Here is a 24,443-nt window from a genome sequence, read left to right as displayed (position 1 = left end):
GCTGGGGCTTCTTTGTCGTGATATGTACAGCCCCGAGCACACAGTAAGTGTTCAAGAAATACTCACAGGAAGAATTAGTGAATTACAGGTTATCAAGGCTCCCTTGGACTCATGGAGAGTAGAAAATACGAGAGTCTGTCGAATGCAGGCCAGCCCTCTGTGTCCAAACTGTGGAGACCTTTTCTAACAGCTGCCCCCTGCAATTTCACCGAGGACTCAGTTGGGCCTCTGAGGCATCGAAGGGCTGAAAATCTGGGAGTCATTTGCAGACACGTTGCAACAAACACCCAGATGGCCCTGCTCAGAGTAGAACTCCACTTTTTTGAAAAACAAAAAGTATTGGCTCTGAGACTAAAAAAGGAACTCACATTCACGTAAGAGCACAGGTCTCCAAAATGTTTCGAACGGAAATGTTCAGTTTTAGTTGGCTTTGAATCCATTTCAAGGTTTCTGAAAGGACTAAGTGTATGTCATGACTGTTGGGTGCCTAGCAGGTTGCTTTGGAAAGGCGCTCTCACACAGATGAGTAATTCTGTGCCTTGAGCCTGTGTCACTGAAATTTTATTTAAGGGCTTACAAGTCCTATCAATGCCTCAGAACTCTTTTTTTTTTTCCAAAACCACTGTAACTTCTGTGTTTTCTGAAGCAGAAATCTGTTAAGTGCTCAGGATGGCACCTGTAGACTGGCGTTAGCAGACACTGAAAGGCACAGAGAGAGATGTGGGACGTGGCCAGGCATTTGCCGCACCCCTCAACTTGGTGCCCTGGGGGATAAAACTATAGTAAGTGCTGAGAGGTCAGCAAAAACAATTCTGGGTCCTTCAGAGAATCTAGATCTTCTAAAGGATCTAGAATTTCACAGAAGTCCAGCTTGGCTCTGGTTGACATTTTATTTATTTATTTATTTATTTTAAAAGATTTTATTTATTTATTTGACAGAGAGAGACAGTGAGAGAGGGAACACAAGCAGGGGGAGTGGGAGACGGAGAAGCAGGCTTCCTGCTGAGCAGGGAGCCCGATGCGGCGGGGCTCGATCCCAGGACCCCAGGATCATGACCTGAGCCGAAGGCAGATGCTTAACCAACTGAGCCACCCAGGTGCGCCTCTGGCTGACGTTTTAAAATTCACATACTAGGGCGCCTGGGTGGCTCAGTTGGTTAAGCGACTGCCTTCGGCTCAGGTCATGATCCTGGAGTCCCTGGATCGAGTCCCGCATCGGGCTCCCTGCTCAGCAGGGAGTCTGCTTCTCCCTCTGACCCTCCCCCCTCTCATGTGCTCTCTCTCTCCTCTCATCCTCTCTCAAATAAATAAATAAAAATCTTTAAATAAAAAAAAAAAAAATTCACATACTATTGATCTCCCAATCACATATGACTACTCTTCACAAAAGTTGTCTCCTCTAGACAAAAAATAGGAATGAATGATGTGCTTTAAAAGATTTTTAAAAAAATAGATGGTTAGAAGTGCAGGAATGAAAGCCATTTCCTTTAATTTTTATTTTGAAAATATTTTAGAATTATAGATCACAAAGATTAACAAATTATTTCATTGTCTTTGTTTTAGAGTTTTCCCATCTGGATAAGTTGTGTATAAGCTGTGTATATCATAACAGCCAAAGATTATAACTGAAGACTAAAAATAATTAGATGTTGGATTTTAGGACAGTAAGAATGGCTACTAATGATGATATTCTTTAAAAATGCTCACTCTCTCCCTGTAATAATGACAAAAACAATGTATCCAACAAAAACATAAAAATCTTTAGGGTGGAGACTTTTATAATTTAAATGAGACACTAACACAGGAAAAGCAACGAAGAGTAACTCAGGCCATGGAAGTAAAAGGGCAAATTTCTAAAGCAAAGCCTTGAGAATAGAGACCTAAGTTGTTATATTTATTTTTCAACTAAACAGAGCATCTACATTCTGCACTAAACTGTGAACTATTAGAGAAGGAATCAAGCCTACGTGAGACAAGGTAGGTATGTAAATATTTTTTAATGAATAAAATGACAATTTTCCCATTCCAAGTAGATCACCCTGGGAGGCCTACAATTATCCCACTTGTCGATCAAAATGTTTTTGGAAGATCTTTTTTTGGAATATCCACTGCAGCAGGGGTTCTAGCCATGGATAGAAATCAGGCTTTGTGTGAGCTTAGATCAAAGAAATAAATTACATCCTTATGGTCACTAACTTCAAATTGAAATTTAGCATCTTCTTTAAATATGAATATAGGCAACCACTGTTAACAATACCTGTGACTTTGCCAATGATATAAATCACAGATACTTTTGTATTGCATTAATTAGGGCAGATATTTTAAAATATTGTTTGTATGCATCACTAGTACAGTGTTATTTGTCCCACCACTAAATCTTAATGCATTAACAAGCAAGCTTGCATATCACCATTACAGATTTGATCTTTATAATATTTTGATAACTGTTTTTCAAAATAACTGGTTTCTTTTGTAATCCTATGTATTTTATTTTATGTAGTTTCAAACATTTTTCTACAGATGGATGCATCAGCTTCACCAGCACACTAGAGGTGTCCATGTCATAAAAATGGACAAGGACTCCTGGCCTAGAGTCTACAGCACATTTTTTGAAGATCCCAAATGATATAACATCTTATTTTTTTGAGAGTAGATTTTTGTCAATAATTAAAAGTCACCTGGAGAGTCAAGTCTGATAAATAAAATGGGTAACTGAATTGGGTCAACAAAACAAAGAGAAAGGGCCAATAAAATAAAATGATTTTAAATTTAGTAATTCTCTATCTATATACACAAGTATATATTTGGGGTGAGGGCTCTACTATGTGCAAGTTACTGAGCTAGAGTCTAGGGATCCAAAAATAAAAAAAAGATATGGCCTGCCTCTAGATGCACAGGGAAAGGAGAAGGTGAGGGTTCTTAAGTAGCAGTGACTCTACTCCATTTTAAGGTGTTCATTTTTAGGATAAAAATTCTGGAGCATTAAAAAATTTTTACTTTATTATTTTACCTTTTGCTAACTGTAAAGTAAAATAATTTCTAGAGTCAGGCACTGTTTCTATTGATTTTGCCTTGACAGTGCACAGTCTCTGCTTATGGTTATGTCTTAGGGATGTTGTAAGTGAATTTAGTGCTAAGATTTATATCCAAAGGTTCACATCTGGTTTTGCAACTTGGATTTATTTTCTCAGAGCACTGTTATAATGAAAGTTTGGATTGTCAGGTCACTCACAAAAATCTACTTATATCAGAATGTGCATTCAACATAGGATTAACAATATATCCTAAATACAATTAAAAACAGTGCTTCTCTGGATAAATGCATTAACAGTCCTAAACCAGATGCCATTAGTTTGTAGCCCCTTTTGATGGAGCACTCTTCCTGTCAAAGCTAAAATGAGAGCAAGAGAGGTTAGATTCCAGGAGTTTAGCAACTGGTCAACTCCCTGTAACTGCAATAGACAGCCGCTCTCTATGTCAGTGATTTCCTCTGAGGTCCAGAAGAACAAAGGCACAAAGGACAATCTGACCCATTTCGCCTTTCCCTCTGTGTTGAAAGCTTGTAAATAAGTCACTTTACAATTAAGCTCTGTGGTCAATGAAACAGGAAAAACAAACAGATCATTAGAACAGAACAATTACAAGAAAACTTAGCATAATGTAGTTATGTCTTGTGGGGTTAGGGAAGGCCTTCTTTAAAAAGACATCAAAAGCAAAAGCAGTAAGGAATAAGAATGATCACTTTGATTATATCATATTTAAAAATTTTTGTACTAGAAAAGACATCACAGACAGTTCTAAAATGAGCAATGGACTGTGAAAAACAATTTGTAATCCAACAGCAGGCAAAGGATTAATGTTCAGAATAGAAAATAAACTATGAATCCATACAAAAATGAAAAAGTAACTCAATAAATGAATGGACAAAAAAATCTAAAGAGGCAAGTCACAAAAGAAGATATAAAAATGGCCATTATGTCTATGAAATGGTACTCAATCTCATTAGCTATCAGGGAAATGCAAATTAAAACAACAAGAAAACATGACCAGCACACTATTCAACTGCAGGTAGAGCTATAAATTGATACAGCCATCTTGGAGAAGCACCAGTCGTGTGTATTGAAAATAAAAATGTACACCCTGGTTCCCAATATTGGTTTCTAGAGAAATGATTGTGTAAAATACTCAAGGAGGCTTGTATAAGAACAGTCTTTAGAGGAGTGTTTGTCATGGTGAAAAATTGGAGACAACCTAAATATACGTTCATAGGGGAATACCAATATAAATGGAGGTATTTTCATAGTGTGGAACATCATGAAGCCATTAAAAGGAATAAGCCAGATCTATATGTATCAACATGAATAGAGCTCTAAGACATACTGTTGGGTGAGAAACCAAAGTTGTAGAACAACATATGGAGGGTGATAGCTTTTATGTTACAGTCCACAGTGCCTGTGAATATACAGAAGACTTTGGGAAGGAGACACATCAGACAGTGATTACCTGGGGGCTAAGGTGGTAGGGTGGAAGTAATCAAGGACTTACTATCATTACTTGTAATATTTAAAATTTTAAAAAGCAAATGTGTTTACATATTACTTATACAAGTAAAAATTAATAATGCAAAAAAAATTGTTTTAAGTCACTGAGCTCAGATCAGGACAGTTACTAAAGTGATAAATCATTTCCCTGATACGAAGTACTACCTCATGTTTTATTTTACTTCAACAGTTAGAGGAGAGAGGCTTTCTTTCTTCCTGTCTCTATTCTGTAGTTTCAGTTTATAATCTAATCTATCTCTTAATAAAGTTAGATTTCTACTAATGGATCCTTTAATCTTTCATCATTTCTGTGATAAGCTTCATCCTTCTGTTACTCTTGGAAAATAATTTCATTCCGACTATGTAGAGGTATGCCTTGCTCTTTCCTCTTGTATTAGAAAACCCTAATGCTTCACTGGCAGCATTAACTTACTGTTTCCCTCATTTCTTTTGCCTTTGATCTTTTTCCTTCCTGTTATTTAGCAGATGCAGGGTGTGCATGTGCCTATGCTTTAACTGTTATCCCCTCATATATAATGGAGACTGCGTTGTGCTTGGAGCTCATTGGCAAAGTGATTGAGGGAGGGGGAGAGCGGGCCATTGCTTGTTCAGAACATTGAGAAGCCCAATGTAGGCAATCTACCAAGGTGGTGAATGAAAAAGAGCCTTCGCTGTGTTCTTTCCATGTCAGAACTGTCCTCATTTCCCAGTTGTAAAGAGCTTCTAGCCCTTATAAATTTATACGGATTGACTCATACTAGCAATCATATGTATATTATTGCTCTGTCTGTGTGTGTACACACATAATATATATATATATATTTTAAAATAGACAAGCACTAGTACTTAGATGGGTTTCAGATGTGCTGTGACACGTCCCAAAGAGGAAGCTAAAACATTGGAAGTAAGTGTCCTTTTTGAGGTCCTGCTCTCTGCACATAAAAGCCACTGGGTCACAATGCTGGTGTTAACAGTGGGAGGAATCTCCTCTGAGAGGTTACTTTGCATGAGAAGGAACTGGAGACATTTCCAATATTTAGCACATATTATCTGAAAAGTGTAACAATTACCACTGTTAGAAAGATCTGGGTCTAATGTCACTGTCCCCAGCAGCCAGGGGCCTTGCAGGGTGGGGAAGAATAGGGAACCATCACTTTGCTGGAGGATGTTCTTTTAGCTGAAGACTGAACGGAGTTGGAGGTCTATAAGAGGAGTTAAGCTTTAGGGTAGGAATGACTGAATTTGCCCCCTTTCTAAGAAACGCCAGTTTTGCTGGGTGAGGGTACGAGTGGAGGTAGAGGAAGTGGTTGTCAACTTTCCCAAACTCCAGAAGTTCGTGATCAGTTGGCAAAAACTGTAACACTTGGGATGCCTGGGTGGCTCAGTCGGTTAAGCGTCTGCCTTCGGCTCAGGCTATGATCCCGGGGTCCTGGGATCAAGTCCCACGTCGGGCTGCCTGCTCAGGTAGGAGCCTGCTTCTCCCTCTCCCACTCCCCCTGCTTGTGCTCTCTCTCCCTCTCTCTCTCTCTCTGACAAATAAACAAATAAAATCTTAAAAACAAAACAAAACAAAACTGCACCACTCAAGCTCCCTGCTTTCATACCATGGGCAGAGTAGTCAGAGAGTGCTTTCTCATTGCTGGTTCTCATTTTTAAAGCAGAAGTTTAAAGCAGAGCAATCCCCTCGTTCCGAGGGTTTTGCTTTAAGCCACTGAAGACATGGGGAGTGAAAACAGCATGTGACCACAGAGTCCGGTGGTGTCCAACCTCAGACTGAGGTTGTGAAGAAGGGGCTTTTCGGTGTGGTCATTGATGCCAAGCCAGCTGGGAGGAACCCTGTAATCAGAAAGCTTGAGAAAGATGAGGGCCCAGCCCCGGATAGGGCACTTCCTTGTACACTGCTGTCTCTGGCCACCTGGCTTCCTTGAAAACAGTGTAATTTGGGATTTTCATGCATATGCATTTTCAATGCTATCATGCTTTCTCAAGGTTATCAGACATTCTTAGTAAAGTGAAGCCAAACCAAGCACATATCATATTAAAACAACAACAACATTAAAAACCAGGTATTTAAATCGGTTTAAAGAAGCTTGTTAAAGAAAACAGGCTGGGTAATGATAATCAGTCCTGTTTTTTTTAAAACAGTTAAGTAGCTAGAATAAGATCCTAAGCTACTCTGGGGCAGCTCTGCCTGGTATCTGGTAACAGTCCTGCAGGAATTTTGCTTGAGAGTCTGTATTGTCTTCTTGGAAGCCTTATGTTGTCTCTGCCACATAAAGGAAACAGCAACTGTGATCATTGGCAGTAATGATGTGGGCCTCCAGAGCATGGAGCCTGGAATTATCCTCAATCTGTCATCTTTCTCTCAAAGGGAGAGCAATGGCAGCCACAGCTTGCCCTTGATGTTTCTGGGACTCAAGAAGACAGGAAAGAGCAACATTTATTTCTCAATATCCAGAGGGAAATTACAAAATTTCAGTGGTATGATAGATGCTTAAGTACTTAATGCAAGAAATCCTTCCCTAGTAGAAGCTACCCATAACCAGGGTGGGGATAAATTTCTGCCTGAGGGTTAAGAGTAGAGACACAAGCTCCCCTCTCCGGGTAGGAACCCCAAAATGTGCCCCATCCCCTCCCTGAACCTTTATGAGAGAAAGCGCCGGTTGAGAAAAGCCCTTCCTTCTACCCTGACAGGTGCAATGGCCAACTGTTCCTTGAGAGGGCAGGCTCACCTCATTGTCCTGGTGATTAATCTCGCTGAGATTTGACTGTTGCACCAAGACTGTTAGGAGCCTGTGAAGAAAAATAGAAGAGGCTCAAAAGAACAGAATCTGTATGAGAACATAACGCTAGAAAGACAGTCCATTGAAGGCCTCCAAATGAAGATGGGCCCTTTCTGTTTATCTAGGGGAAAGAGCCATAGAAAAGAAGACAGTGTGATCTGTGAGGAGGCACCTGGGGGGATTCCTCTCTCTCTTCTCCTCCAACCTCCTCTCTGTCTCAGTGCCTCGGCTGGGGTTAGGGCACAAAGGGCATGGAGAAGGTGAATCTTTTTTTAATTTTTAAAAATTTTTTATTTTTTATTAATATATAATGTATTATTTGTTTCAGGGGTAGGGTCTGTGATTCATCAGTCTTACAGAATTCACAGCACTCACCATAGCACATACCCTCCCCAGTGTATGGATGGGTGATGGATGTTGAGGAGAAGGTGAATCTTTAGGCTCATCTTATTCACCAGACCTGTGTACCTATGCGTGCATTGAAGAACTAAAGTCCTTTAGTACTTATTCTTTATTCTTTTACATAACTGTATACAATGCTTTCAAATTGCTTCACCATCAGTACACGGGTCGTGTCTTTTAAATGTATAGATTATATAAGGAGACAGCATTTACAACTTCGCTTATTTTTTACAAAACATACAAATATCTAAGCATGAAATGACACTAATCAGTGTGAAACAACTATCAGTGATTCTCAAGTTCAAGTTTTTATCTCAGTTGGGTCCCACACTTGGTTGACGGCGGTCAACACCGTGAGAGAAGTGGCTGAGTGCAGTGGTTAGGGACCCAGAATCTGGAGCCAGACTGTGCGGGTTCACATCCCAGCCCTGCTACTGACCAGCTTTGTGACCACAGGCAAGTATCTTACCCTCTCTGTGCCTAAGCTTCCTCATCTGTAAAATGGAGTTAATGAAAAGTGCCTACTTTATAGCTCAGTGTGAGGATTAAATGAGTTAATGCATACAGTATTTACAGCATGCCTGGAACATAGCAAGTGTTATTTCTAGAACACTTAACCCTAGAAGTGTTTTTTTTCTTTTTAAGATTTTATTTATTTATTTGAGAGAGAGAGTGAGCGAGAGAGAGCATGAGCGGAGGGGAGGGAGAGGGAGAAACAGATTCGCCTGATGAGCAAGGAGCCCAATGTGGGGCTTGATCCCAGGACCCTGGGATCATGACCTGAGCTGAAGGCAGACGCTTAACCGACTGAACCACCCAGGCGCCCCAACCCTAGAAGTTTTAACCCTGGCTCCATCTCAGAATCTCCAGGGGAAATTTTTTAAAAACCACAAATACCTGGATTCTATATTCAGGGTTTCTGACTCAGTAGGTCTGGATAGAAGCTCAGCTTTCACAGTTTAAAAGGGCTGTTCAGGAAATTCTAGTAAACAGGTCTGAAAACCACTGAGAAAGGTACTGAATAAATTAATCAATGGATACTCATTGCTATGAACTGAATTGTGTCGTCCCCCCCCAACCTCCAAATTCATATGGCTCTGACCTCCAATGCTTCAGAATGTGACTGTATTTGGAGACTGAGCCTTTAAAGAGTAATTAAGTTAAAATGAAGCCATTAGGGTGGGTCCTAATCCAATTTGACTGATGTTCTCAGAAAAAGAGATTAGGGCCCACAGAAACACACCAGGTGCAGGGGCTCACAGAGGAAAGACCATGTAAAAAGGCAGCAAGCGGGTGATTATCTGCAAGCCAAGGACAGAAGACTCAGAGAAAACCAACCCTTCTGGCACCTCACTCGTGAACTTCCAGCCTCCAGAAATTTGAAAAAATAGATTTTTGTTGCTTAAGCCATCCGGTCTTTGCAGTTCTGTTACGGAAGCCCTACCAATCTAACATACCCAATCAAGATGATAAAGGCATGTCTATGGGGAGACAGTGAAGGAAATTAATTTTGGAAGAAGTATTTGAAAAAATGAAATGGTTTAGCCTTTCCCCCAGTCAGATTTTCATTGTTTCTCAGCTTAGGTGACATGTAGTCCTGAGTGTTAAATTGCTACCTACAATAGAAGAAAAGAAAGTGGGACTGATCGTGTTGCATTAGTGGTAAATGTAACACAAAGAGAGCTTAACTAGGGATGCCCTTCTGGTTGTTTGCCGTGGAGGTGAAATAACCAGGAAGCCCAAGGTTTAAATCTAGTCTTATCACTGTCTTTTGGGGAGACAGGATAATGCTGTGATTTAATTCTGCCCTCACTACCGCGTGACCTCTCTGAGCTTCTGTATCCTCACGTTTATCATGGTGATAACAGCATGGGGATAACAGGTGGTAAGGACTGAATACCATAACAGGCATAAAGCTCTTAGTACACCGACTTGAAAAGAACAATGGCTCTAAATGCAAGCTTTCTGAATTCTAAAATTCCTCCATCTAGTGGGATGAGGCTATAAAAATAATTGCACTTGTGGATAACGCTGTGTTTATCTTGGTAATTATATTTCACTACTGGATATATTTTCCCTTATAGTTGCTTTATAAGGCTGGAAGGCAACTAGTAACTGATTTTCTTCTATCTCTTTACTGGCCATTGTTTAATCTCTAGTCTGAAGTGTGGGGGGATAGTGGGAGGGAAAGGCAAGAGGTCAGCTGTGGTCCAATCTGGTTATCCTCGGCTAACCCTGAGCAGACTGAGATCATATGTAGCCAGACAGCATCTTCTGGGGCTGCTCCAGAGCAGTGATCACACTGAAGGAAGTCGGGCTCTGACCAGATGGGAATGAGGGAGGGGAGAGCAAGACCTCTTGTCACATCCTCGGGATGCCAGGGTCATGGGATGAATCCTGTACCTGGATATTTCTCTATTTGCTTCTCAAATCTATTTGCTACCCTTCAATGTTCTGCTCTGAGATTGACCTGCAATGTCTTTATCGTGCAGGCTCCCTTGCCCCTGACTTCTTTCTGGGTTTGGCCAGGAGAACTGGCAGGAGAGAGGGGGGAAGCCACTTCCTTTTCTGACCATGACTTCTTTTCTTTACCAAAGGCCATGGCTCCTGCCAGGTGGATCCTCCTCTCCAGCCAGGGCTCTCAGCAGGTTCCAATAACAGCTCCCTTCCTTGCCCCTCCGGCCTAGGGGTGGAACATTTTCCTGTTTTGGGGGGTGGGCAGGTGGAAGTGGGGAATTCTGTTACCAACTCTTGTTAGGTAATTTTCAGTAGTCTTCCATGAAGCTTTCTACAGTTACCCTCTATTATTCCACGACTTTCCTCTTATGACCAATTGATACATGCCAATCTATATTGCTTGATTCCGTTTGATTCCTAAGTGTCTCAGATTCATCGATTTTCAAAGATGGACACAAATTTACAGATAAGTATGCTCTCTCTCTCTCTTTTTTTGTGAGAGCAAATGACATGAGCCCCTACCTTGCTTGCAGGGCCATCATGCATTGCCGTGGTGGTGATCCAGACTGGACTAGAAAGCAGGTGTTTGGTTTCCAGCCTGGGGCTTCTGTGCTGTTCCATGGTACAGGGGTCATCTGCCAGATGCTGGTCCCACATCTGTCTTAATTACCAGAGGACTCACAGACTTCTTGGTTTTGTTTTCTCAGAGCTCTCGTTCTGTGTGAAGGTGGCTCAGGAGTATTTCTCCCACAACCCCCAGCCTAGTCTCCTATTAGCACCAGCTCTGTCCTGTTCTCAACTCTCTAGGAAGCAGTGCAAAGCCTACCTCATCCCAGGTAGCAGGACAGCAGGCGCAGATGCCCAGCAGGAGCACTCCCAGACAGGTAGCGTGGTGGGTGGTAAGACAACAAATGCTGGGGCCATTAGAATCCCTGCTCCATTACCAGCCAGCCAGTAAACTTAGGCAAGCTAGGAAACTCTCAGTGCCCATATTTTCTTATCTTTGAAATAGAAATAATAATAACACCTACTTCTTCTTTTTTTTTTTTAAAGATTTTATTTATTTATTTGACAGAGAGAGAGAGAGCGCACAAGTAGGCAGAGTGGCAGGCAGAGGGAGAGGGAGAAGCAGGCTCTCCGCTGAGCAGGGAGCTGGACGTGGGGCTCGATCCCAGGACCCCGGGATCATGACCTGAGCCGGAGGCAGCCTATTAACCGACTGAGCCATCCAGGTGCCCCTAATAACACCTACTTCTTAAAGATCTGTTGTGATTTTAAGTGTGTCAATACATACAAAGCACTTAGAATGACATTTACATGCTGTAATAAGTTCTCTATAATTTAATAATTTTTTTTTTTAGAGAGAGAGAGAGTGTGTGTGTGGCGGGTAGGCAGAGGGAGGGAGAGAGAGAGAATCTCAAGCAGGCTCCATGCCCAGCACAGAGCCCATGTGAGGCTGGATCTCATGATTCTGAGCTCATGACCTGAGCCAAAACCAAGAGTTGGACTTTAACCAACTGAGCCACTCAGGCACCCCTAATTTAATAATTTTTTAAAAAGCTCCACTCTTTATGTTTGGGGATCCCCTTATCTCCATGAGGTGACTGGGAGGCCAGAGAGAGATCAGCTAGATGTGTGCTGGGGTGGGGGTAGCTTGGCTCTGTGGGCTTCTCTGTTTTGCTGGCTCCTTGGGCTCACAGCCCTGAATCTGGCCAGCACAGTGATGACTGGGGAAAAGGGTCCCTAAGCTAGCTGTCTGTCTTCCTATTCCTAAAGCTACCGATGTAAGAGTATCCCGTAGTATAACACCCACCCACAGGTTAGAATATATCACCTGGTACCTTGAGAACAGGACCCCAAAGAAATAATTTCCTTCCTCCCTCTGTCATCAAGAGCCATGAAAAGAGGCAGAGCCGCAGGCACTCTGGCAGGGAAAAAAAAAAGAATCTGCCAGTAACCATGGAGACCATGAAAAAGACTTTCAGAGAGCCCTGTGGCTGCTTTCAGAAGAAATCGCCGCTCGCCTTCCAATGCTAGCATGTGCAGCGTTGTACAAACACAACTCCTTTCTCTTTGGAGCTTCATCTTAACGATCATGCCCCCTCTTTCACACTGGTGCCCTCTGAATGTCCAAGCCAAGGAAGCAAGAAAAGCCATGGAGAGCTGAAAGGAAGAAAACGTGGACCTACTGAGAAGCTGAGGGTTCAAAGCAGGAAAGGGAACAGTGAGATAAAACCTGCACTCCTTTGCTTTTATCCACCAACTTGCTTTCGTGTTCATAATTATAAATCCCTTATTCCTGCATCAGCTTAAATCCCCACTGAGCTGCAGCTTAGCTAAGGCTGTGTATTGGAACTGGCTGGTTTGTTCATGAGTTGTTTCCATCACAGAATCTTGCTGGGGGCAAAGGGCTAATTGAGGTGTCCCCTTGGCTTGTTTATAAGCAGCTACAGTCTGAGGCTTCACTCTAAATAACCTCCAGTTGAGCACTGAGTAGAAGGATCATCTATTTGGAAATCTAAGGGTTAGTAGATTTTAAAATGAGTATGAATACCTGAGTACAAGGACATAATGTGGCCCATACATATGTTTAGGATCAGGGGACAAGTAGAGATGAATGTGCACTAGCAAGGTAGGAAAGGGAGTTTCAGGGGAGCTGAATGGTTGAGTTTGATGTTCATTGGATTCTAAAGTCTAGCAACAGTCTTGTAGGGGCCAAGGGCAGGCCACCCCAAGATGGTCTACTTTGGCATGGACATTACTCTGAGTTAAAAGCAATCAAAACTCAGTAGACTCAGAAAAAGCTCTTTAGCTCCCTCTCAACTGCCTGCCTCTACCAGGAAGTGAGCTATTAACAGAGATTCCCTTTTACCTAAGAAACTCACCTGTCTAATAGCACAATCTTTGTTTTCCAAACATCTCCTCTCACCTTCCTTCTAATGGCCTTCCTCCCCTTTGTATGCTCAGACCCCAACCCCTCTCCTTAGATAAGTCTCATGTTGCTTGACTGTCTCTGGAATTTCCATGTCTGTGTGGATTCCCAGTACATATGCTACAAAATTTTAGTTTTTCCTGTGAATGTGTCTCATGTCAATTTGGTACTTAGTCCAGCTAGAAGAACTCTGAAAGGTAGATGAAACTCCTCCTCCCCAACACACCTGTATGTATGAACATATTTTTTTGTGGACCTGTGTGTGCTAAGGTAAAGAACACTGGGGTGAGAACTGATGAGGTGGGAATAGCAGGATTCATTCTTTAGCATTGATCTATGGTATTTCTTTATTTCTATCTACCTTCCATCATGATCATCACTACTATCATCTCATTATCACCAACACTTATTGAACACTGATGATTGACAGTGTTCAGTCCTTTTCACATGTTTTCTCATTTACTTCTGCCTATTTACTATGAGATAAATACTGTATTATTCATATTTTCTAGGAAAGAAAGCTAGCTGGGCCTTGACAAGTTAATATGGTCATTAAGAAGTGGACCAGATTCAAACCCAGTCAATCTGACTCCAGAGCTTGCATGCCTGGCCACCCTTTACCTCAATCCAAAAAGGATTTTAGGTGGTTTTCAGATACATATAGTAAAACAAGATTACAAGTGAAGAAACTAGACAAAGAGAAAACAAGGGCAGGATAAAGACGATGCAATTATGGTCCTATATGTGTTCCAAAGGTGGGACACAAATTGGGCTTTGGGTTTTTTAAACATACAGAGAGAAAAACATAATCATAAGTCACAGTGTCCACATAGTAAAAATAAATAATCTATCAGGAGAAGCACAGCAATTCCTCCTTTAGTAGATATATTTTTTGTGGTTTCTCATTTTTTGATGCTGTGACAAACAAAGTATTTCCTGACAATGAGACAATAAGGAATTTTGTAAAGCTTCTTAAGGTAGGGCTTAATGACAGAATGTGGCCATTAAAATACATTCTATAGAGTCCACAGCAGTGGATCCTAGGAGCCTAGCAGGTCCCCTGGGCAGGTTACTTATCCTCACACATACACTGGGTAATAAATTTTCTTCTTAGTGCCTCAGCTTTCTTATCTATAAAATGGGGATAGAGATACCTATTACATAAAGGTGTGGTCAAGATTAGATGAGATAATACATGGAAAGCACTCAGAACTTTGCTCTGAACATGGTAAATAATCAGTGCTATTTGTCCTCCTTTTCCTCCTCATTGTAAATGCAGGCCTATATACTGTAGTGGTTAGCCGAACCAGCCTAAAGTTGTATCCACTTAGGAAAATTAAGCAAACAGGTTTGCATGGCCTAATGGAAGGTCACTCCTTCTGCATTGTGTCTGTAGGATTAGGAAGTACCCACAAGCCAGACCAATTTTTTTTTTTTCCAGAAAACAATTACAATTTCATGCTGACACACAAACAAATGGAAGAAAGAAGGCCAACTTTTGTGCCAGAGAGCTTGGCTTGGCTGCTTTCTGCTTAAAACACTGAATGCAGATGCTATCAAACCCTGACATGGCCATAACTTTTCTCATAAAACAATGATAAAATATCTAATTTTAAGCAATGTAATTCCAGAGGGAATTCTTTAAGGCAAGCTAGTTTCTAAATGTTCTCTAGGTAACAAAGCCAGTTGCTTTGCTATATGAGTTGTTGAGGTTTAACCCAATTCATTTTTGGAGAACATTTACCAGAAATGATGGTTTTGGAATAGTTAATCTTAACCTTTGGGTTTTCCTAGTTACCACAGCTAGTATTATCATAACTAAAGCAGGATTTTATCTTCCAGAATCAGCGAAGTGTCCATTTAGGACAATAAAACTGTATCATCAGCACACAGAAGGATGTTTATTTTTCTGGCTTCAACTCTTCCGAAGGTGGTGGTTGGGTCATTAGGTATAATATCAAGAAAAGGGGAAACCACAACTCTGTGTTATCTCAGTTATAGTGATGTAATGTAAATCCTAGGAGATTTAGGGCCACTGCTGGGCATAATAAGAAATAGACTAATATGTCCATGAAAGAGGAAGTACAGTTGGATTGGTGTTCAATTTATTACTGCAGTGATTTGAGATGATGAGTCTGACCAAATTGACCTTGAGTGTGATTTTGACTGAAAAGTCTTGGTTCACCCCTCAGGTGCAATGGCATGATGACAGAGAGAGCTTTCACCAAAATTTATGACCTCCTTTCTTGGATTGGAGTCATTGCCAGGAGGTGGATTCTATTCTATATTCCCAAGTGCTCCTTATACCCATGTGTGGTATAGGACCAGTATGGTAAATGACTAGTCCTTATTAAAAAAATGTGAGCAGAAGTGAATTGTATCAAAGGCTGAGATTTTAAAGAAATAAGGGGGGCATCTCCACATTACTCTTTCCCCATTCCCAGGCTGAGCAAAGAGAATTCTTTGATCCTAGAGGATGGTAGAGCCACAAGATGGAAGAAACTTAGATCCCTGTGTTACCACGTGGAGGGGAGCCACATCCAATCCAGGAATACCTACATTGGACAAAGCTCTTCTGTGTTAAAACATGAAAGCTTTGGGTTTAATGTGTTACAAAACCTATAATCACCATAAGAAAAGCAGTCATATATCTTCCAGAATCAGGCAGATTTTAAAATGATCACTGGGTGAGGCAGGTAGAACCAAGTAAAGCCAATCAAGGCAGAATAGTCTTAAAGATATTTTTTAAATATAGTTTTTTAAAGATTATTCTTGGGAAAACAGTGTGATTTTGTGACTAAATATTTTTGTGGGCTGTCCAGAAAAGTCATTCTTTCTTTTTCCCAATTCATCAAAAAGGAGTCATCCCTTTATGATGTCTATTGATTGTTAGTTCTGAGCTTGCTGTTTCTTCTCTAAACTTCCTTGTTTTGTTGGGCTTTGAGTAAATCCTAGTTCTTTATTATTCCTGGATATAATCCAATGATAACAAGAGGCAATGCTTGGTTGGGATTAGTTCTGGAATTTCCCAAACCCTTTTAGTGTAAAACAGAATGAAATGAAGAAATCCTGTTACCTCTCAACCTTGGTCTCATGAACCCCCACAGAGCTTTAGTTTTAGTTCTGGACACAGGGTCTAGAGGCTGAGGCTCCCAGAATGCCCCTCTGTGGTGCTGGCCTGCACCTAGCTCTGGGGAATGCTAAATTCCTGTCAGAGGCACGTTCTGTGCTGCGGAGGTTAAGGAAGTGCCCAGAATGTTGCTGAAACCACAGTGGGAAATGCTGTTATTAGGTGCTCCAAGGGGTTTTCGAAAGATTGTAGACTGAGGCCTTTTAGACACAGAGGATTGGGGAAGCTATACTTGGTCTGGACAAAACTTTTGCCTTTTTTGCTCAATTGTCTTACAAAAATGTGACCCTCTTGATCATCCAACTTCTTTGAGTATATTTCTTCATACAGCTCCCAGCAGCTCAGAGGCCTGGTTTTCTTTCTAACCCACTCATTTCCCTGTCTCACTCTAGTTTGCTGGGTCCCTTGCCTCCTTCCAACCCATAAATGTTGGCATGACTCTGGGGCACCTGGGTGGCTCTATCAGTTAAGTGTCTGACTCTTGATTTTGGCTCAGTTCATGATATCAGTGTCCTGGGATGAGCCCCTTGTCAGGCTCCGCACTCGGTGGGGAGTCTCCTTGGGAGTTCTCTCCTTCTCCCTCTGCCCTTCCCCCACTCACTCTCTCTCTCTAAAATAAATAAACAAATCTTAAAAAAGAATGTTGGCATGACTCTGACTTCAGACATGAATCTTTATGCCCAGTCAGTGCTTTTCCACTCCCCTCCCCACTATTTGAAATTATCCTATTTATTTTGAAATTACCCTATTTATTTGTTTACTAGTATGCCACTTAGCTCCTTCACTAGAATGTAAACTCTGTGGGTCAGATACACTGTCGTGCTTACTGGGAACCCCTAGGGCATAGAATAGCACTTGGTCCATGATAAGCACTCAACAGTTATTGAATCAATAACTGCCTGATTGAATGAATATATGAATTCAGATAATGAAAAATAGCATTTCTTAAATCAGAGATTAGGAGGAAAGGGTTTTACTGAAATGGGGGGGGGGGGGTTGAGACTAGAGTTTAAGATTCTTCCGGGATAATTTGACTGACTGAAATGTGGTCCTGTCTGCTACAACTTCAAAAAAAATGGACAGGTTTTGTTTTTATTCACCACTGAGAGTTGATTAAGTTACATTCTAATCTAAGCTAAGTCCCTCCCAGTGTGAGCATTGTGTGAACCTGGCTACTTACCTCACATCGGGCTCAGCAGTGGCAGCGTGCAGTGGCAGACGGCCATTTTTATCTGGGATATTGTGCTTGGCACCATTTCTAAGCAGACTCACACAGCCTTCCAGCCAACCCTGAAATACAAGAGCAACTGTCATTATATAACACAGCCTGGTATAACATAGACCAACACACTTTCTCCAATTTTCTTTCTCTTTCTTCTTCGGTGTGGCTAAAACCATGTTTTATTGATTTGAAGTGGTTAAGGATCACAACTCTTCAATTTAGGCACTTCAACAGAAGGCTGAAGGTCTTGAGGTGTGGATTCCTGAGTTTCCTAGACTCTCTCCCCTGTCTCCCATTTCCCATTTCTTACTTGCTGTTTTCCACTTTTATACTGAGTTCCTAGGGCTAAATGTGGCACATGGTAGCTCTAGCCTCTCATTCTATGGGCTTAGCTCCAAATCATGCTTGTCAATGGTCTGACCCAGGTGCCATGGTCCAATTCCAAAAATTGGGCTCCTATGTCATTCTTGAGTTCCAGTCTCCACTCTGTGCCTCAGTTTATCTATATCTGATAAACAAGCTTTGGTCCACTTTTCCAAGTTCCCCTCTAGTAACCACGAGGATAATATTTTGCTTATTCTAGTCTGTCTCCTCCCAATATCTAGAATCCTGACCTGAGCCCTAATCCAATGGCTGGGCCCCTGCCGTCTTGTTGAATGATTTTTCTGATGCTGAATATGGGGCTATCACCAGGACCCTCTAAGTGTTCCCTATAGTTGTGTTTCGCTCACTATGAATTCCCCCAAGAAACTTCATGTAAACTCCCTGCTGTCTACTGATCCTCCAGATTGAGAGTGATATTACTGCACCTCATGCTTGTCACCTTCCTGGTTAGCACTTATAGCTGGGTCATTTCCCCACTATCTCTCATTTCAAAGGGCAGATAAAATGGACAGCTAGTCCTCCCTCCCTTTCTGTTCTATATTACTTTAAGTAACTGACTCAACTCTACTGATAACCAAGTTTGGCTAAGGAGAGTGCCTCCTACATTCATCCAGAGCCACTGGGGTTACTCATTCAATTATAAGTAGACATATAAGTAGATGAAACTATTATTATGAGAATAATATATATAACTCTCTCTCCCACCTTCCTCCATTCCTGTACAGTTAAGCTTCAAGACTACCCAGTCAGATGAGAATGACTGATTTTCCCTCACAATACTGGAAGCAATGAAAATCAAAATGTTACTAAATGAAAGGAGAAGAAAGATAATAAGAAAAGAACCTTTTGGTTCTGGAAATTCTGGAAAAAAATCTTTCAGTAAGAGCACATTCATAGGTTCTAATATTGAATATCGTTTTGAGTTGACTGATAATATATGTCTTAAGTAGAAGCAAATGTTGTTCAGTCTTGAGTTATAGTTTCCTAATGTATTAAATCTGGTTTTAGTTGCTAATGTCCAAGTCATCAAGATCTCTAATTAAAAGGAAAAAATATGACTAGGAAACCCAAAAGAAAGGCATGCTGGGCAAATTTTAGAGTTGCCTAAGTTTTATAGTTTTTGAAAACAGATCTTCTGATGGGGGAGGGTTTGAAACATATTTATCATTTTGCAACATTTCCTGGAACTGTGTGTATGTGGTTTTCTTTTTTTCTTCAGAAAAGAAATCAGAAAATCACTGAATATACTTGAAACCAGTGGTCACTATTCAGAACCAACAAGTACATTTTTCACTATGTGCTGGGTGGTTCCACATGTGTTTCTCTTTCACTTGTGATAAATGTAGGATATTATTTTTTACTACATTTTACAAATGAGGAAGGAGGCACAAAGAGGTAAAGTGATTTGCCTAAGGTTACACATCCATGGTAAGTATATTTGTATATTGAGTTTGGAGCTGTGATGGACACTTAATTTCTAAGTGCCCGCTTTCCCAAGTTTCTCTTTTAATACTTGAATTCAAACGTTGCTAGAAGGGAGTGGTGGGCTCCACAGTGCAATCCCCAGGACCACCCCTCACCCTTCCCAGGAAGCCTCATAAGAAACAGGGATGGGTCCTTCCTTTGGTTACCACAAAGAAGGGGGGCATCATTAACAGGGCAATGCCATATGCTTTCATGCAGGCCTATTTCCCTCATGTAGCTCCTTAGAACACATTCCTAGGAAGAGCTGTCTGCAAAGGGAGCACCTCTCTAGGCTCACTATTCACTGTGATCTACAAGATAACTCTTCCCAATCTTGGAACTTTAGAATTTTGAATGAAGTACAGCTTGGTTTCCATCTATTCTATATGCAAGTAGCAGTCAACTTTAGAAACCATCTCTATTCACTTCCTCCACCCCCGATCCAAATTTTCTCTTCTCCTCAGCTTGGATACAAAAAAAAGAAAAAAAGAAAAGAGAAAAAATCCATTGCAGGAGCAGTTACTAGGGCATGCTTTAGAAGGGAAGGGGCTAGGAGGGCATTCCTGTGTCTCTCTGAGATATGAGACTTCACCTAGTACTCATAGACCAGTGGTTTTCAAACTTGAGTGGGTATAAAAATGGCCAAGGAGGTTTCTTTAACATGCAGACACCTCCTCCCCACCCACTACCCATGTCTGCTCACAGTGTCTGGCTCAGGAGGTCTAGGGTGTACTCCTGGAAAGTGCATTTGAAACAAGTACTCCAGCACTTCGGGAAAAAAAAAAAAATTCTTTCTAGTTTCATGTCTAAGTCCTAGAGAAAGAGGGCATGCAAATAGAAAAAGAAAAAGTAGTTTCTAAAGACAATCTCTGCAAGAATTGGGCAATGCCTCATGCAATCTCTGCTAGATCGTGGCAGGAAGGTGTGGTGTTTGGGGAAGGGACATTCCTACTTCAGCAGGACAGTTGCAAGACAGAGTGGGGCTTGCTCAGGGCAAATCCCCTGCTGTCAATGGGCAGCAATAGCAAATCCAAGAATCTGCTTCAGCAGCAACAATAGTTAGAGGAAGATTTCCAGGAGCCTCATTGGAGATAAAGGAGAATGATGACCCACCTGTGGTGCTAAGAACTTGCTTGACACACACTCAAGGTAGCCCTGTGGTTTCTTAGAAGGATTTGAGGGAGGATTTTTTTTTTTTTTTTAAGATTTTATTCATTTATTTGAGAGAGAGAATGAGATAGAATGAGAGGGGGGAGGGTCAGAGGGAGAAGCAGACTCCCGGCTGAGCAGGGAGCCCAATGCGGGACTCGATCCCAGGACTCCAGGATCATGACCTGAGCCGAAGGCAGTTGCTTAACCAACTGAGCCACCCAGGTGCCTGAGGGAGGATTTGAAAAGAGAGGGACTTGAAGGTTTTCAGTAAAGCTTACCAAACTTGCTCTAATGTTGGGAAATGCTGAGCTGAAATCTCTTGATGAGGACTCACTCTACATAATTTTTATACTTAGTATTGATTGTGGGTTGAGTCCTATGCTTGGTATTGCCACTTAATAGCCTGACATGTCTCCCCTACTCCTACCCCCCCCAATTTTCCCAGTTCCCAATGTTCCCCATATTCTCCAGCTTCCACTCAACTGACCCTACCCCACAATGTTACCTGTAGCTTCAAGGACTACCACCCACTCAGGGTATTAATGGACTGTGTTCTTAGAAGGAGTACCAAGTATGTCCAGAAATGCCCCAAGGCAAATTCTGATGCAGTTAAGATGGAAAGTAAAATTTCTGTAATGGCAATATCGCCTCTATCTTGGAGGATTGTTAGGAAGATCCAAAATGACTCAGATCCACAAAACCAACTCTTCATAGTGCTATAATTGTCAGAGATGATTAGAGCAAAGATTCAAGTTCTGCTTCCACTGGCTAGCTGCATAAATCCAAGAATACTCTTCCACAAGGGGGACCCCATAACAACACTTTTAGCCCTCCCCACTCCCTGACAGCCACCAAAGACAGAGTTGGTACCAGATAGGTTGCCAGGCATAGACTTGTGCGACCATAAGCATCCTGCATGTTAATATTGGCCCCCATCTTCAACAATAGCTTCACTGTGTCCACTTGACGTCCAGAAACTGCGTGCATCAAGGGTGTACATCCTGGAAGAAGACATTTCAACAGCCTTTAATAATATTTGACTTGTGAAATTTATGGGCAAAATTTTTTGCCCATATATGCTCGTTGCAGATAAATGAGCTGCCCTCAACACAAACCCAGCTGTTGAGCTACATGGGACTGAAGAGAAATGAAGATGATTGTTGCTACATTTATATAAACTGTGTATTTTTTCTAGCTCTATTAAATCTTCTGTAATTTTGCAGTAATTGGTTGATCAAACATTTCGTGCCAATGATAAGAATTCCTCATTACTACCTTGAGAATCAGCACAATTTGGGACTAACAGGCAGGTTTATCCTCATTTGGCTTGAACAATGTAGGATCTGGAAGCGTCTGGAAAGCAACTTGAGCCAGGCAGACAGTTCCAGCACACTTTTATTAGAGGTGGTGGGTGATAAAGGGCAGTGATGGCAGCCTAGCCTTAGCTTGCATACAGTCTTAAGGAAAGGGTCCACCTTTGTTGAAATACTTCTCTGTTTTGGTTATTAATATAAGCCAAGGCATTTGGTTCTTCATGTCTTTTCTTTCTGAACAAAAACAGAGATGAAATTACACATTCTGATTAACTTGTAGGCCTGCTGGAACAAGCTAGCCTGGTGAGGCAGAATCCAGGTGCTTCACACTCCTTTAGGTGAAGAAACCAAACCTCAGACACAGTCCCTTGCCAACGTGAGACTTGTTTACAAGTGTTTTCATTGGCGATTCACACCTTCTTCCTGTGAACCCGCAAGCTGTGACCCTAGGAGATCCCTGAGAATGGACAAATGGCGGGACTGCTGTTCTCACCGAAAGATTGCGCGGGCAACCCAGTTGCTTTGCAAATCTCTCCCTTGCAATGCTCTTTGGGTAAAAGCAGCAGTGAAGCACTATGTCTTCCTTAGTCTCAATAGTTCGTTCTTTATTTCTTCCTCTCTCTCCTTTTTCCCTTCTTCCCTCCCTCCCTCCCTCGTTCCTACCTTCCCTCCCTCCCTCTGTCTTCGTTTTTCTGTTTGCGGGTGTTGAATTGCTCTAGCACTGTTTGTTGAAGAGCCTTTCTTCCACTGAATTACATTTGCACCTTTGTCAGAGATCAGTTGAGTATATTTGTGTGAGTCTATTTCTGAATTTTTCATTCTTTTCCATTAATCTGTGTGTGTAACCCTCAGCCATTTCCACAGTCTTGATTTCTGTAGCCATACAATAAGTCTTGAAATTTGGCAGACTGATTCCTCCTGCTTTATTCTTTTTTTTTTTTTTAACATTTTTATTTTAATTCCAGTTAGTTAGTATACAGTGTGATATTAGTTTCAGGTGTACAGTATAGTGATTCAACACTTCCATATGTCACCCGGTGCTCATCATGACCAGTGCCCTCCTTAATCCCCATCACCTTTTTAACCCATCCCCCTACCCACCTCCCCTCTGGTAGCCATCAGTGTGTTCTCTATAATTAAAAGTCTGTTTCTTGGTTTATCTCTCTCTCTCTTTTTTTCCCTTTGCTCATTTGTTTTTTCTTAAATTCCACATATGAGTGAAATCATATGGTATTTGTCTTTCTCTGACTTATTTCGCTTAGCATTATATTCTCTAGCTCCATCCATGTTGTCGCAAATGGCAAGATTTCATTCTTTTTTATGGCTGAATAATATTCCACTGTATGTATATACCACATCTTCTCTACCCATTCATGGAAACTTGGGCTGCTTCCATAGCTTGGCTACTGTAAATAATGCTCCTATAAACACAGGGGCATGTATTCCTTTGAGTTAGTGTTTTTGTATTTTTGAGGGTCATAGGGTAGTTCTATTTTTTAACTTTTTGGGGGGACCTCCATACTTTTTCCCATAGTGGCTGCATCAGTTTGCATTCCCACCAACAGTACGTGAGGGTTCCTTTTTTTCCACATCCTTGCCAACATCCGTTGTATCTTGTGTTGTTGATTTTAGCCATTCTGATGGGTGTGAGGTGACACTTCATTGTAGTTTTGATTTGCATGTCCCTGATGATAAGTGATGATGAACATCTTTTCAATCGTCAGTTGGCCATGTGTATGTTTTCTTTGGATAAATGTCTGTTCATGTCTTCTGCTCATTTTTAAATTGGATCATTTGTTTTTTGGGTGTTGAGTTTTATAAGTTCTTTCTGTATTTTGCACACTAACCCTTTATCAGACATGTCATTTGCAAATATCTTCTCCCATTCCATAGGTTGCGTTTCAGTTTTGTTGATTGTTTCCTTTACTGTGCAGAAGCTTTTTATTTTGATGTAGTACTAATAGTTTATTTTTGCTTTTGTTTCCCTTGCCTCAGGAGACATATCTAGAAAAAAGTTGCTACAGCCAATGTCAAAGAGGTTCTCTTCTACAATTTTTATGGCTTCAGGTCTCACATTTAGGTTTTTAATCCATTTTGAATTTATTTTTGTGTATGGTGTGAGAAAGTGGCCCAGTTTCTTTGTTTTATGTGTTGCTATCCAGTTTTCCCTATACCATTTGTTGAAGAGATTATCCCTTTCCCATTGGATATTCTTTCCTGCTTCGTTGAAGATTGACCATATAGTTGTGGGTTTATTTCTGGGTTTTCTATCCTGTTCTATTGAGCTATATGTCTACTTTTGTGCAAGTACCATACTGTTTTGACTACTATAGCTCTGTAATATAACTGGAAGTCCAGAATTATGATGCCTCCAGCTTTGTTTTTCTTTTTCAAAATTGCTTTGGCTATTTAGGGTCTTTTGTGGTTCCATACAAATTTTAGAATTGTTTGTTCTAGTTCTGTAAAAAATGCTGTTGGTATTTTGATAGGGATTGCATTAAATGTGTAGGTTGCTTTGAGTAGCATGGACATTTTAACAATATTTGTTCTTTCAATCCATGAGCATGGAATGGCTTTCCATTTCTTTGTGTCATCTTCAATTTCTTTCATCAGTGTTTTATAGTTTTCAGAGTACAGGTCTTTCACCTCTTTGGTTAGTTTAT

The 24,443-nt window shown here is 41.2% G+C and overlaps 1 protein-coding gene across 1 annotated transcript in view; it reads right to left on the bottom strand.

The window, feature by feature from the left end:
• The window catches only part of ANKRD55 (ankyrin repeat domain 55), a 91,287-nt gene that overhangs the window by 31,890 nt on the left and 34,954 nt on the right, over positions 1-24,443 (bottom strand). The window contains exons 4-6 of the mRNA XM_032404401.1: positions 21,338-21,468; positions 17,426-17,535; positions 7,274-7,334 (exon numbers count right to left, since the gene is read on the bottom strand). Coding sequence (XP_032260292.1) covers positions 7,274-7,334; positions 17,426-17,535; positions 21,338-21,468 — 302 coding nt within the window. The remainder of the gene's footprint in view (positions 1-7,273; positions 7,335-17,425; positions 17,536-21,337; positions 21,469-24,443) is intronic.

The sequence above is a fragment of the Phoca vitulina genome, unplaced genomic scaffold (assembly GCF_004348235.1).
Source record: "Phoca vitulina isolate PV1807 unplaced genomic scaffold, GSC_HSeal_1.0 scaffold6, whole genome shotgun sequence".
In the NCBI taxonomy this organism is placed as follows: domain Eukaryota; kingdom Metazoa; phylum Chordata; class Mammalia; order Carnivora; family Phocidae; genus Phoca; species Phoca vitulina.
This window is presented reverse-complemented; position numbering and strand designations above follow the sequence as displayed.